The 12,637-nt window shown below is 48.2% G+C and overlaps 1 protein-coding gene across 3 annotated transcripts in view; it reads left to right on the top strand.

Annotated features, from left to right (window-relative positions):
* The first annotated feature begins 281 nt into the window (after positions 1-281).
* Positions 282-12,637, top strand: part of PTPN23 (protein tyrosine phosphatase non-receptor type 23) — a 34,959-nt gene continuing 22,603 nt past the window's right edge. For 2 of the 3 annotated variants that reach the window (XM_033205528.1, XM_033205536.1), the window contains exon 1: positions 282-1,216. In XM_033205528.1, the coding sequence (XP_033061419.1) occupies positions 1,121-1,216 (96 nt within the window). In that variant the 5' untranslated portion in view covers positions 282-1,120. Of the gene's footprint in view, positions 1,217-1,339; positions 1,719-12,637 lie in introns of those variants that run through there. The other variant, XM_033205544.1, reaches the window with a different exon arrangement.

Here is a 12,637-nt window from a genome sequence, read left to right on the forward strand (position 1 = left end):
CTCCCGGGTTCCCGCCATTCTCCTGTCTCAGCCTCCCAAGTAGCTCGACTACAGGCGCCCGCCAACGCGCCGGGCTAGTTTTTTGTATTTTTTTAGTAGAGACGGGGTTTCACTGTATTAGCCAGGATGGTCTCGATCTCCTGACCTCGTGATCCGCCCGTCTCGGCTTCCCAAAGTGCTGGGATTACAGGCTTGAGCCACCGCGCCCGGCCGCCTATTATTTATTTCTAAAAGTAGGTGATACAGCCATACGATTTAACAATTCCTGCTCTACAGGTCCGCTCTACAGAGGCAACAGGTGCTCTCCATTCCGTGGTCTCCTTCCAGATATTGTGAGCGTCCCTGGGAGCTCACCTGGCCGGATACCTTCCCCCACCCACTTTCCTACAGGGCCAGGGGCCTCCTCGCTCCGCTATAGACGCTCCATCCAGGCGCTCCCTCCCTATCGTCCGTCTCCCTTGGGCACTGCCCGGCCTCCCAGGCTGGGCTGAGTAGGCCAGTCTCTGGTCAGTCATTCTTCTGTTCCAAAGCTCGAAAGCCTTCGCAGCACTGGGAATGAAACCCCCTGCTCTCAGCCCCGACTCCTTCAGGCCAGGTGCCCCCTCCGCACCCTCTCTTAAGCCAGTTTTCGCGTCATCTCTTCCCAGCGGCCTGCCCGCCACGTCATCTCTATCACAGCAGCAGTCCTCCACGGCCCTTGACAATACTTGGGAGGGCAAGTTCACAGGTGAGTTCTCACGCTCTTCCTAGGAGGGAGGAGCGCGGCGGGAGGGGCCGGCAGGCAGGCTTGACCCGGGAGCGGGGAATAAGGTCGCTCCGCGCCTCTCAGTTTAGCGGACGAAGACTATTAACCCAGAAACCCTTTCGCCTCGGCCCCTCCCTGCCCTACTCCCTCCGCGCGAAGAAGACTGAGCATGCGCATCAGGGACTGCGCCTGCGCAGAAGGCCACACGGGCGGGAGAGGAAACTGCAACTCCCGGCAGGCAGGTGGTATTTTTTTTTCATTCCCTCCCGTGACCAGTGACTTCCGGCGCGAAGGGGCGGGGCTGGGCTCGCGGCTGAGCCAGCAGCTGCAGCAGCTACGGGAGTGGCCGGGTGGCCGGCGGATGCCAGCCGGCGGATGCCAGCCGCCATGGAGGCCGTGCCCCGCATGCCCATGATCTGGCTGGATCTGAAGGAGGCTGGTGACTTCCACTTCCAGCCAGCTGTTAAGAAGGTGAGCTTGCCTTCCGTCTTCCCCCCACCATCCGCCGCGTATCTCCGTCGTCTGCCAGCGCGTGACGCCCCCTGCGCGCCCATCACCTCAGGCCCCGTCGCAGGGTCCGGTGAGGCCAGGAGAGGCTTCCGCCGGTGTTCCTCAACCTGTCCCACACCCAGGGGCTCGCAGGCCATTCTTCTCCCCGATAGCCTCGTGCTAGCACCTGCATCCTCATTTGAACCCGCTTCCCGACTTCTGCCTCGAGTCATCCGCAGTTCCCACTGAGGCACCACACTTCCTCCTTGTGACGCTCGGGACCCAGTTCTGCCCCGCCCCTCCTCCATGGCTGGACCGCCCCGCGCGGGAGCGGTGGGCGGCCCTGACCGTGCGGATTCTTCTGCGCCCGGTCCTCGGTGCACTGTCAAGTCCACGACCCTCCTGGGACAGACGCTGGGGATGGCTCAGGGCGTGTGTTTAAGATGTGAGCCTCGGTGACCCAGGGAGATGCCCGACCCCTGCGGTGAGGGTTTGTTTTAAAATTGCTGCGATGCTGTATGGTCTCTCATTCGGGAGTCTTTTTGGACCAAACGATACAATCTCATGACATTTTTAGGAGGGTTACTGCTTTTCGTAACCGACTGGAGGGCATAAACAGTGTTGTAGAGCTTAGAGAAATGTTACTTACTGTGTTGGAAGAACAGACGAACAGGTTTGGCGTTGACTAAGGCAAGGAACTTCTGTGGAGAGGTCCAGGTATGGTGATTGAACACAGGTGCCCTCCGAGATATCCGCTGTGTTGGTAGCACTGAGGGCTAGAGCAGAAGTGAAAAGGAACAACCAGGAGGCTGTCGCAGGTTGGGGACCTTGTGGGCATAGCACAGCAGATGCCAGAGTAAGCCCCAGTCTGGATGGTGCACCACTTAGCGAGATGCTTGGGAAAACAGGAAAAAGAAAATGGGTTTTGAAGTAGTTTCCCAAGAAGCTGCCTCCCCTCTTCTCTCCATACACCATTGCCTTAGTTCAGACAGTGTTTGAGTACATCATTTAGCCTCTTGGGCCCAGGAAATTAGGCTAATTGATCCAAACTTCTAGAATTTTGTTAACTGTTATCCATACGTTACTCTCTTCATCTGCTGTTTCTTTTTCTTTTTTTTTTTTTTTGAGACGGAGTTTCGCTCTTGTTGCCCAGGCTGGAGTGCAATGGCACGATCTAAGCTCACCGCAACCCCCGCCTCCCGGGTTCGAGCGATTCTCCCGCCTCATCCTCCCGAGTAACTGGGATTACAGGCATGCGCCACCATGCCTGACTAATTTTGTATTTCTAGTAGAGACGGGGTTTCGCCATGTTGGTCAGACTGATCTTGAACTCCCGACCTCAGGTGATCTGCCTGCCTCGGCCTCCCAAAGTGCTGGGATTATAGGCCTTCTTCTTCTCTTTCATAAAAATACAATTGGATGAATTTTTCTCAGACACAACAAAACTCCTGTTTTCTTTCTTTTCTTTTTTTTTTTTTTTTTTTTTGAGACAGTCTCACTCTGTCACCCAGGCTGGAGTGCAGGGGCGCCATCTCGGCTCACTGCAAGCTCCACCTCCTGGGTTCACACCATTCTCCTGCCTCATCCTCCCAAGTAGCTGGGACTGCAGGCGCCGGCCAGCACGCCCGGCTAATTTTTTGTATTTTTAGTAGAGACAGGGTTTCATCGTGTTAGCCAGGATGATCTCCTCACCTCGTGATCCACCCTCCTCGGCCTCCTAAAGTGCTGGGATTATAGGCGTGAGCCACTGCGCCAGGCCGAAACTCCTGTTTTCTATTTTACAGAATGGAGCCAGTATCTTTTTTTTTTGAGATGGAGTCTTGGAATAGAGCCAGTATCTTTACTTTTCCATTAGAGTTCTTCCAGAGTTATCCCAGTTCTTTCAGCATTTATTGAGTCCCCACTGTGTGCTTCATCTACTGTGTGCATCTGATAGAGGTACCCTAGATTCTGTTCGCAGTCACTTGCCGTTTCCTTACCATACTGTTTCCTCTTCTGTGCCTTTGGTCATGGAATTCCTCCTGCCTAGAAGAGCTCTCATTTTGCCCTGTGGGGTGGTGAGGTGCCCTTCTTCAATCTCTGTGAATTCATTTTCTTGTCTCCCATCCAACTTTCAAGGTCCAGCTTAAGCTCTCCTTTCTGCAGAGCCTTTCTTAATCTTCCTACCTGGATTAATCTTTCTCTTCTCTTAATTCCTTAACTCTTTTCATCCTTTCCCTGGTGACAGTTATGTATGCCGTGTTTTAACCCCCTGTTCAAGTGTGCGTTACCTGAGAAGCATCCCTGTGTTCCCCAGAGCCTAACAGTGTACCCTCTACATAGTTGGCAGTCAGAAAAATCTTTCTCAAATGATTGAATGACAGCTGAGAGGAAATTTAGAGATGGTGACCATAAATATATGGGAATGCAGTGAATAAGATCTTGGCCCACAAACTCCTAGGACGTATTTTTGTTTGAGTTTAGCCTTTGCTGCTCTGACCACTCACACAGAGCCGAAAGGGTATTGTGTGACCAGTGACTTCCCTCGAAGCACCTGGGCCTCCAGGAGAGGAGTTGCTTATTAGCCCTTTAGCCCGAGGTGGTATCAGATATGAAACAATCCCTTCCATAGACATTGGAGGAGACTGTGCAGACACCACTGCAGCCTGGGGACTCTTCCCATCCTGCACCCCCTTCCCCAACTGCAGAGCCCCTTCTCTGCCTTCTGCCACTGGTACCCTTGTCCTTCTTTATCCTTGCTCTGAGCTGTGGGAACCTCTGCCAGTGAATTGGAGCCGAGGGTTAGAATTTAATTTAGGATAGAAGGGTGAAAATTGGTTCTGTTTACATCAACTGGTTAAGTACTATGCTGAACCCTGATAAGCAGACAAATAAGAGACAACCTTTTTTTTTCTTCAAGGAATTCATAAAGGAAATTTAAAAATTAGAGTGATGACATTAATGTAAGAGTAGAAGTATTTGTAGGCCAGGCGCAGTGGCTCATGCCTGTAATCCCAGCACTTTGGGAGGCTGAGGTGGGCAGATCAGGAGGTCAGGAGATCAAGACCATCCTGGCTAACACATGAAACCCCATCTCTACTAAAACTACAAAATATTAGCTGGGCGTAGTGGCGGACGCCTATAGTCCCAGCTACTTGGGAGGCTGAGGCAGGAGAACCCAGGAGGCGGAGCTTGCAGTGAGCTGAGATGGCGCCACTGCACTCCAGCCTGGGCGACAGAGCAAGACTACATCTCAAAAAAAAAAAAGAGAGAAGTATTTGGAGTGTATAGAAATACCAGCCTAAGGAGGGGCCATCAGAGAAGGCTTGCCAGAGATGGGTTTTAAAGGATGAATAGGAGTTTTCCAAACAGGTAAAGGGGTTCGTTGTTTGAGAGGACTGGGCTTTTGACACATCTTTCATGATGGCCAGGGGACATGCCTTCCATTAAGGCATAATGTGAAATAGAAGCCAGAAAAGCAGGATGGTTTTGAACTGCAGTGGCCAACTTGAGGTTAGGATATTGGACCCACATAACTTGTTTTTTTTTTGAGATGGAGTTTTGCTTTCATTGCCCAGGCTGGAGTGCAATGGCACCATCTCGGCTCACCACAGCCTCTGCCTCCCGGGTTCAAGTGATTCTCCTGCCTCAGCCTCCCAAGTAGCTGGGATTACAGACATGCACCACCACGCCCGGCTAATTTTGTATTTTTAGTAGAGACGGGGTTTCTCCATGTTGGTCAGGCTGGTCTTGAACTCCCGACCTCAGGTGATTTGCCTGCCTCGGCCTCCCAAAGTGCTGGGATTACAGGCATGAGCCACCACACCCAGCCAGACCCACGTAATTTTTTTAGTGGGGAAATGCTGCTGGCCCTTCATCTTCTTAACGTGTATTTTGGAGGCCAGAATGCTGATTCATCGGAAACTGATGATGGATGACGCTTGTCCTCTTTATCAGTGAGTGATTTGGCCTCAGGTATTACTGTTTAAAGTTCTTTCTTCTTTGTGACCCAAACGCTTGCCCTTAACCAGCTCTACTTGAGCTCAAGTCCAGCTCACTTGGACTGAGCTGTTAGACATTCATCCCTGATTCATTCATTGAACAAATAATTATTGAGTGCCTGTCATGTGCCAGCCCTGGGTACAGTGGTGACAAAAACCTGTGTCCTGGCTGGGAGCAGTGGTTCTCACCTGTAATCCCAAACCTTTGGGAGGCTGAGGCAGGTGGATCGCTTGAGTCCAGGAGTTTGAGACCAGCCTGGCCAACATGGTGAAACCCCATCTCTACTGAAAATACAAAAATTAGCTGGGCATGGTGGTGAGCGCCTTGTAGTCCTAGCTACTTAGGAAGCTGAGGTGGGAGGATTACTTGAGCCCAGGAGGTGGATGTTACATTGAGCCAAGATCACACCACTGTACTCTAGTCAGGGGAACAGAGTGAGACCCTGTCTCCAAAAAAACCCACAAAACCCTGTCTTCATGAAACTTACCTTCTAGAAATCTACACAGTAACCCTCATCCTCAAGTGCAGGTGTACATCTGGCTGGTAGCCACCCTGCCTGTCACTTGGCTTCTCTTCATCTCCCTTCCTCCCACTCTGGCTAAGTTGATCTCTCAATCTCTACTTTCCCATCAGGCTGCTCATGGCCTGTCCCCAGCTCGCTTCAGCCTGCCTCTCCAACTTCACTCCCCAGTCCTCTCCTATGAGAACTTTCAGCTTCTCTTCTTCCACATCTGGTCACTGCCCTTGCTCAGACCCTTACTGGAATTCCCTTCCTCCTGTTTATTACACGGGTTGAACTGTACTTCATTAGGGTCCTCTCAGCTGCCCAACAAGTGTTTGGGCCAGAAACAAGAAAGAACTTTACCCTCCTCTGAATGCAGACTGTCTTGCAGTGCACCACTGGGCTAGACTGCACCACACAGTGCACACTGGTTTTTTTTCTTTTTTTTTTCTTTTTTTCTTTTTTTTGAGACAGTCTCGCTCTGTCACCCAGGCTGGGGTATAGTGGTGCAATCTCACTGCAACCTTTGCCTCCAGGTTCAAGCAGTTTTTGTGCCTCAGCCTCCCGAGTAGCTGGGATTACAGGCATGTACCACCACGCCCAACTAATGTTTGTATTTTTAATAGAAATGGGGTTTCGCCATGTAGGCTAGGCTAGTCTCAAACTCCTGGCCTCAGGTGATCCGCCTGCCTTGGCCTCCCAAAGTGTTGGGATTACAGGCATGAGCCACTGTGCCTGGCCCACAGTACACACTCTTGTTGCCTTTTTTTACTGTTCATTTTATTCACATCCAGGTAGAAGCCTGGTTTTTCAGGTTTATGGAATTTTTTCCCCTTCCAGATTTTCCATGGGATGGCTGGCTCTTGAAAACCTAACTTGCACAAGTATGTACATACACAAACACACACATAGAAAGGTAAATAAGAGGACTAGAGGCCTTAAAGGCCCCTGGCTGTTCAGCAGTGAGGGGCATGGGACATTGCCAGTTACCTGTGGTGGTGACCTGTCTTATCTCTTGTCACAGATTTGGAGTCACCCAGATGGTCTGCCTGAGCCTGTCTGTTCACTTGTATTTGTAGCAGAACAGCTCCAGGCACAGATGACCTGGATTGTCCATTCTTCTCTGACTTGAATCTCATACACCAGAGGCCTATATCCATTTCACTTAAGAGTTTAGACCAGATTCTTTCCTTTACTCAGTACGTAATAAAATACTTGTGTATAGGGAGTGCTTAACAAGCATTGGTTGAATGACCTAGTTTAGTTCTAGGACCTTCTGGGAGAGGTAACCTGAGTCTTCCTCAGGTTACCTGTGTTGTTCAGACAGGCAATGGGCCATTCAGAAAAGATGTGGGAACGAAGCCTTGAGTATTATTGTAGGGATTAGACAAGGGGAGGATGAAGATACGTTCTTATCCCCAGTACTCTTGGCCTGTGGCGGTTTTCTTTCAGGTTTGCTGACATGGACCAAGGAGCTGAAGATTTCACTTGGCAATACGCCATTCTCTGAATATAATTAGTCTCATTTGAAATTTAGTAACTGAACATATGCTGTATTAATTAACAATACTGGTCAGGCACGTTGGCTTATGCCTGTAATCCCAGCATTTTGGGAGGCCAAGGCAGGAGGATCACTCAAAACCAGGAGTTTGAGACTAACCTGGGCAACAAAGCAAGACTCTGTCTCTACAAAAAAAAAAAAGTCAGGCATGGTGTTGTGGCATACACCTGTAGTCCCTGCTACTCGGGAGGCTGAGGTAGGGGGTATGGCTTGAGCCCGGGAGGTCGAGGCTGTGGTGAACCAAGATCTCGTCACTCCAGCCTGAGTGTCAGAGACCCTGTCTCCAAAAAAAAAAAAAAAAAAAAAACTTGTTTCTTGGAGTAGCCCAAGGAATGAGTCAACTCTGGAAGTGGAGAAAAAAGAAACATAATGTAATTGGTGAACAATGGTAAAACTAACACATGTGATGCCTTTTAATTGCCTTTTCTCCTTGGATTATTGCTTTAATTAGCATGATGAAATTCCAAATGTTATATCAAGTTAAGAGCAAAGCATACATAGAAGAATGAGAACATACTAGTACAAGAGAAGGTGATGCAGAGGGATTAATACTAGGTCCGGAGTCAGGAAATCCATCTTGGGGTCTTAGCACTATCATTGCTCATCTGTGGTTTCCCATTTTTCTAATCTGCAAAATCATGGCAGGACCAGGGTGGATGTTTTCAGTGATCTCATCTAGTTACAAAATTCTCTACTGTTTGGTGCTCAGTAAAATAGCAGAGTAGCATCATGTAAACAGCATAGCTATTGGAATCAGACCTTGGTTTAGGTCTCCTCTCATTCGTTTAATAGCTGAATGACCTTCAGCTGCCACAAAGATTATATAACTAATCTGGTTCTCACTTTTCTTACCTGAAACATGGAACTAATAATATACCTCATAAGCTTCTGAGAATCAAAAGTTAATGCTTCTAAGTTCTTTTCTATTTTAAGTTTTTTAGAGATTGGGTCTTGCTGTAACACCCAGGCTTGGAGTGCAGTGGTGCGATCTCAGCTCACTGCAGCCTCTACCGCCAGGTCTCAAGTGATCCTCCCACCTCATCCTCCTGAATAGCTGGGACCACAGGCATGCACCACCATGTGCCGCTAATTTTGCTTATTTTTTGTAGAGATAAGGTCTCACTGTGTTGCCCAGGCTGGTCTCGAACACCTGGGCTTAAGTAGGTGTATAAGTATATACACCTACTATGTACCCACAAAAATTAATGGGGTACATGAGATTTTGATATGGCCATACATATATAGTAATCACATCAGGGTAAATGGGGTATTCATTACCACAAGCATTTATCCTTTCTTTGTGTTATAGACAATCCAATTATACTTTTATTTTTAAATGTAATAAATTATTGCTGACTATAGTCACCCTGTTTTGCTGTCAAATACTAGATCTTTTTTTTTTTTTTGAGACAGTTTCACTCTTGTCACCCAGGCTGGAGTGCAGTGGCACAATCTCGACTCACCACAACCTCTGCCTCCCAGGTCCAAGCGATTCTACTGCCTCAGCCTCTCAAGTAGCTGGGATTACAGGCACCAGCCACCACGCCCAGCTAATTTTTATCTTTTTAGTAGAGACTGGGTTTCACCATGTTGGATAGGGTGCTCTCAAATTCCTGACCTCAGATGATCCACCTGCCTTGGTCTCCCAAAGTGCTGCGATTACAGGTGTGAGCCACCACGCCCAGCCTCAAATACTGGATTGTATTCATTCTATCTAACTATATTTGTGTACTCATTAACCATTCCCACTCCGCTTCCCCCACTGCCACTACCCTTCCCAGCCTCTGGTATTCATCATTCTACTGTTGGTTTCCATGAATTCAGTGGAGTTAATTTTTAGCTCCCACAAATAAGTGAGAACCTGCAGAGTTTGTCTTTCTAATGCTTGTAAGTTCTTAGTACAGGTCTTGGCCTATTGTAAACAATATTTTCACCTGAGCATCTTCCTTCCCTGTTTAGGAAATAACTTGAATCCTTATAGCAGCTCTGAGCTAGACGTAGCAAGTGATATTAACCCCATTTTACACATGAAAGAAGCCAAGCCTAGACTGGGCACGGTGACTGATACCTGTAATCCCAGTGCTTTGGGATGCCGAGGTGGGAGGATAGCTCGAGGCCAGAAGTTTGAGACCAGCCTAGGCACCACAGCAAGACTCCTGTCTCTACAAAATAAAAATAAAAACTAGCTGAGGCTGGGCACAGTGGCTCACGCCTGTAATCCCAGCACTTTGGGAGGCCGAGGCAGGTGGATCATGAGCTCAGGAGATCGAGACCATCCTGGCTAGCATGGTGAAACCCTGTCTCCACTAAAAATACAAAAAATTAGCTGGGCGTGGTGGTGGGCGCCTGTAGTCGCAGCTGCTCAGGAGGCTGAGGCAGGAGAATGGCGTGAACTCAGGAGGTGGAGCTTGCAGTGAGCTGAGATGGCGCCACTGCACTCCAGCCTGGGTGACAGAGTGAGACTCCATCTCAAAAAAAAAAAAGAAAAGAAAAGAGTTTGAGACCAGCCTAGTCAACATGGCAAAACCCCATTTCTACTAAAAATACAAAAATTAGCCGGGTATGGTGGCATGTGCCTGTAGTCCCAGCTATTTGGGAGGCTTAGGCAGGAGAATTGCTTGAACCTGGGAAGTGGAGGTTGCAGTGAGCTAAGATTGCGCCCTTGTACTCCAGCCTGGGCGACAGAGCAAGACTCCATCTCAAAAAAAATTAGTTGGGCATGGTGGCACACACCTGTAGTCCTAGCTACATGAGAGTCTGAGGTGGAAAGATCACTTGGAGTTTGAGGCTGCAGTGAGCTGTGATAGTACCAGTGTACTCCAGCCTGCCTGACAGAGCAAGGCCATTTCTAAAAAATAAAAATAAAAAACAAAAAACCAAGCCCAGATTTCACAGCATCTCAGGGGTACTGTTTCCTACTTGTAATCTGGTAACTCCTTTCTTTTCTTTTTCCCCTCTGTGGCTCTGATCCCTGGACGTGCCCTCTCTGAGAGCTCTCCACGGGTCTTCTCTTACTCCTTCAGAAAAGGATCCCCAGCTACTTCAAAGCCTGGCTGCTTTTGGAGGTTCTGTGGTCTTCCTCCCATTAGTGTGTAGAGAAAGAACCTCTGGTTCTTTCTCCTGGTCTGCTGCTGGGCCTGCCTTCTCAGGCTCCTTTGGAGCTTCATACTCCTTACTAGACTGTTTCGAGTTCTGCAGAGTCCCAGACCATAGCAAAATTGGGACACGGTCTCTGTCCCTTACTCCAAGAACTTCACCCAGCCTCTTTCTTCTTTTTTAGTGGAGGAGTGATCAGCAGTCACAGAGGATTTTGTTAGGGTTTAAAAAATATCCTTTTTGCTTCTAACAGGTTCCAAATAATAATAATAACATAAATATCCTGGCTGCTCCACTGACTCATTGTGTGGCCAGGGATTCATTTTCTGTGCCTGTTTTTCAGAGTTGTTTGTAAGAACTATATTTTTAAAAAAAAGAAATGCTTTGGGAGGCTCATGTGGGACGATTGCTTGAGCTCAGGAGTTTGAGACCAGACTGGGCAACATAGTGAGACCCCCGTCTCTACAAAATTTTTAAAAAGTCTGGATGTGATGGCTCGTGTCTGTAATCCCAACACTTTGGGAGGCTGAGGCAGAAGGATTGCTTGAGGCTAGAAGTTCCAGACCAGCCTGGGCAACATAGCAAGACACTACCTCTACAGAAAATTAGCTGAGTATGGTAGCATGTGCCTGTAGTTCTGGCTGCTTGGAAGGCTGAGGCAGGAGGATTACTTGGACCCAGGAGTTTGAGACTACAGTGAGCTATGGTTGCAGTACCACTGTAACTCCAGCCTGGGCAACAGAATGAGACCTTGTCTCAAATAAAATAAATAAAATAAAATAAAAAATATAATTTAAATAGAAGTGGATTGGTCTAATATGGAAAGAACATGGGCTCTGGAGCCCAAATGCCTGGGTTTCAGTCATATCCCCATCAGTTATTAGCGCAGTGACCTTGGTGAATACCCTAACTCTTTGCCTCAGTTTCCTCATTTCCTCATCTATAAAGTAGTGATGATAATAGTGTCTACCTCTTAGGGTTGTTGAAAGGACAGAGTGATTACTAGGCACTTAGCACAGTGCCTGACTTATGGGAGGTTCTCAGTAAGCATCTGCTGCTGATCTTACAGGAGGACCAAGATGAGACTCAGATAGAATGTGACCTCTAGGCATGATTTGCTAGGCGTGGGAGCAGCATCTTTCTGTCACCATTGTGTGAACAGCAGGGTCAGATGTTTCTAGTGATATCACGGGAAGCCTTGTTTCTAGGACATAGGAGTCTCATGTCCATCTGATTCCTTTGGCCTCTATCCCATGAGACCTCTGAGCTACACTTTTACTCATTATCTCTAACCTAAAAGGGTGGGCAAAACCTCTTACCACAAGCGGTTTACCACAGAACATTCTCTCATATAGTCAAGTTTTACCTCGTAGCTTAGGCCACATTTAAAAAATTAGTTAATTATTTTTGAGGCAGTGTCACACTCTGTCACCCAGGCTGGAGTACAGTGGCATAGTCATGGTTCACTGCAACCTTGAACTCCTGGTACCAAGCAGTCCTCTCACCTCAGCCTCCCAACTGACCAAAAGTATAGGTGCACACCACCACACCTGGCTAATTTTTGTGCTTTTTGTAGAAATGGGGTTTCACCATGTTGCCCAGGCTGGTCTTGAACTCCTGGGCTCAAATGATCTGCCCACTTCGGCCTCCCAAAGTGCTGGGATTACAGGCATGAGCCACTGTGCCTGGCCTATTTTTATTTTTTAATACAGACAGGGTCTCACTCTGACACCCCAGGTGAAGTGAAGTGGTGCCATCATAGCTCACTGTAGCTTCAAACTCCTGAGCTTAAGCAGTCCTGCCTCAGCCTCCCAACTAGCTGAGACCACAGGCATGCACCACCACTCCTGGCTAATTAAAAATTTTTTTTTCATAGAGATAGGGGTCTCGCCATATCGCCCAGGCTGGTCTGGAACTCCTAGCCTCAAGTGATCCACCCCAGCCTACCAAAGTGCTGGGGTTACAGACATGAGCCATCATGCCCAACCCAAGGCCACTTTTAATAGTTGTGTTTTTGTTGTTGTTGTTGTCATTGTTTTTGAGGGAGTGAGTGGAGAGGGGGTTGAGTTGGATAGAGCAGAGTGAGGATTGTTAAGTGCCTGTCAGCTCCCTAAAGTTCTTGGTAAATCCTCATGTTGGTGCATAGTTGCAAATTTCTAGGGGGATTTATTTCATGGCTTTTATCATATTCTCAAAGGACCCACAAAAGGCTAAAAACCGCTGACAGGGGAAAGTGGTGTTCAGATACCTTTAGCTCTTTAGC

The sequence above is a fragment of the Trachypithecus francoisi genome, unplaced genomic scaffold (genome assembly GCF_009764315.1).
Source record: "Trachypithecus francoisi isolate TF-2019V2 unplaced genomic scaffold, Tfra_2.0 Lachesis_group0, whole genome shotgun sequence".
NCBI classification, from domain to species: domain Eukaryota; kingdom Metazoa; phylum Chordata; class Mammalia; order Primates; family Cercopithecidae; genus Trachypithecus; species Trachypithecus francoisi.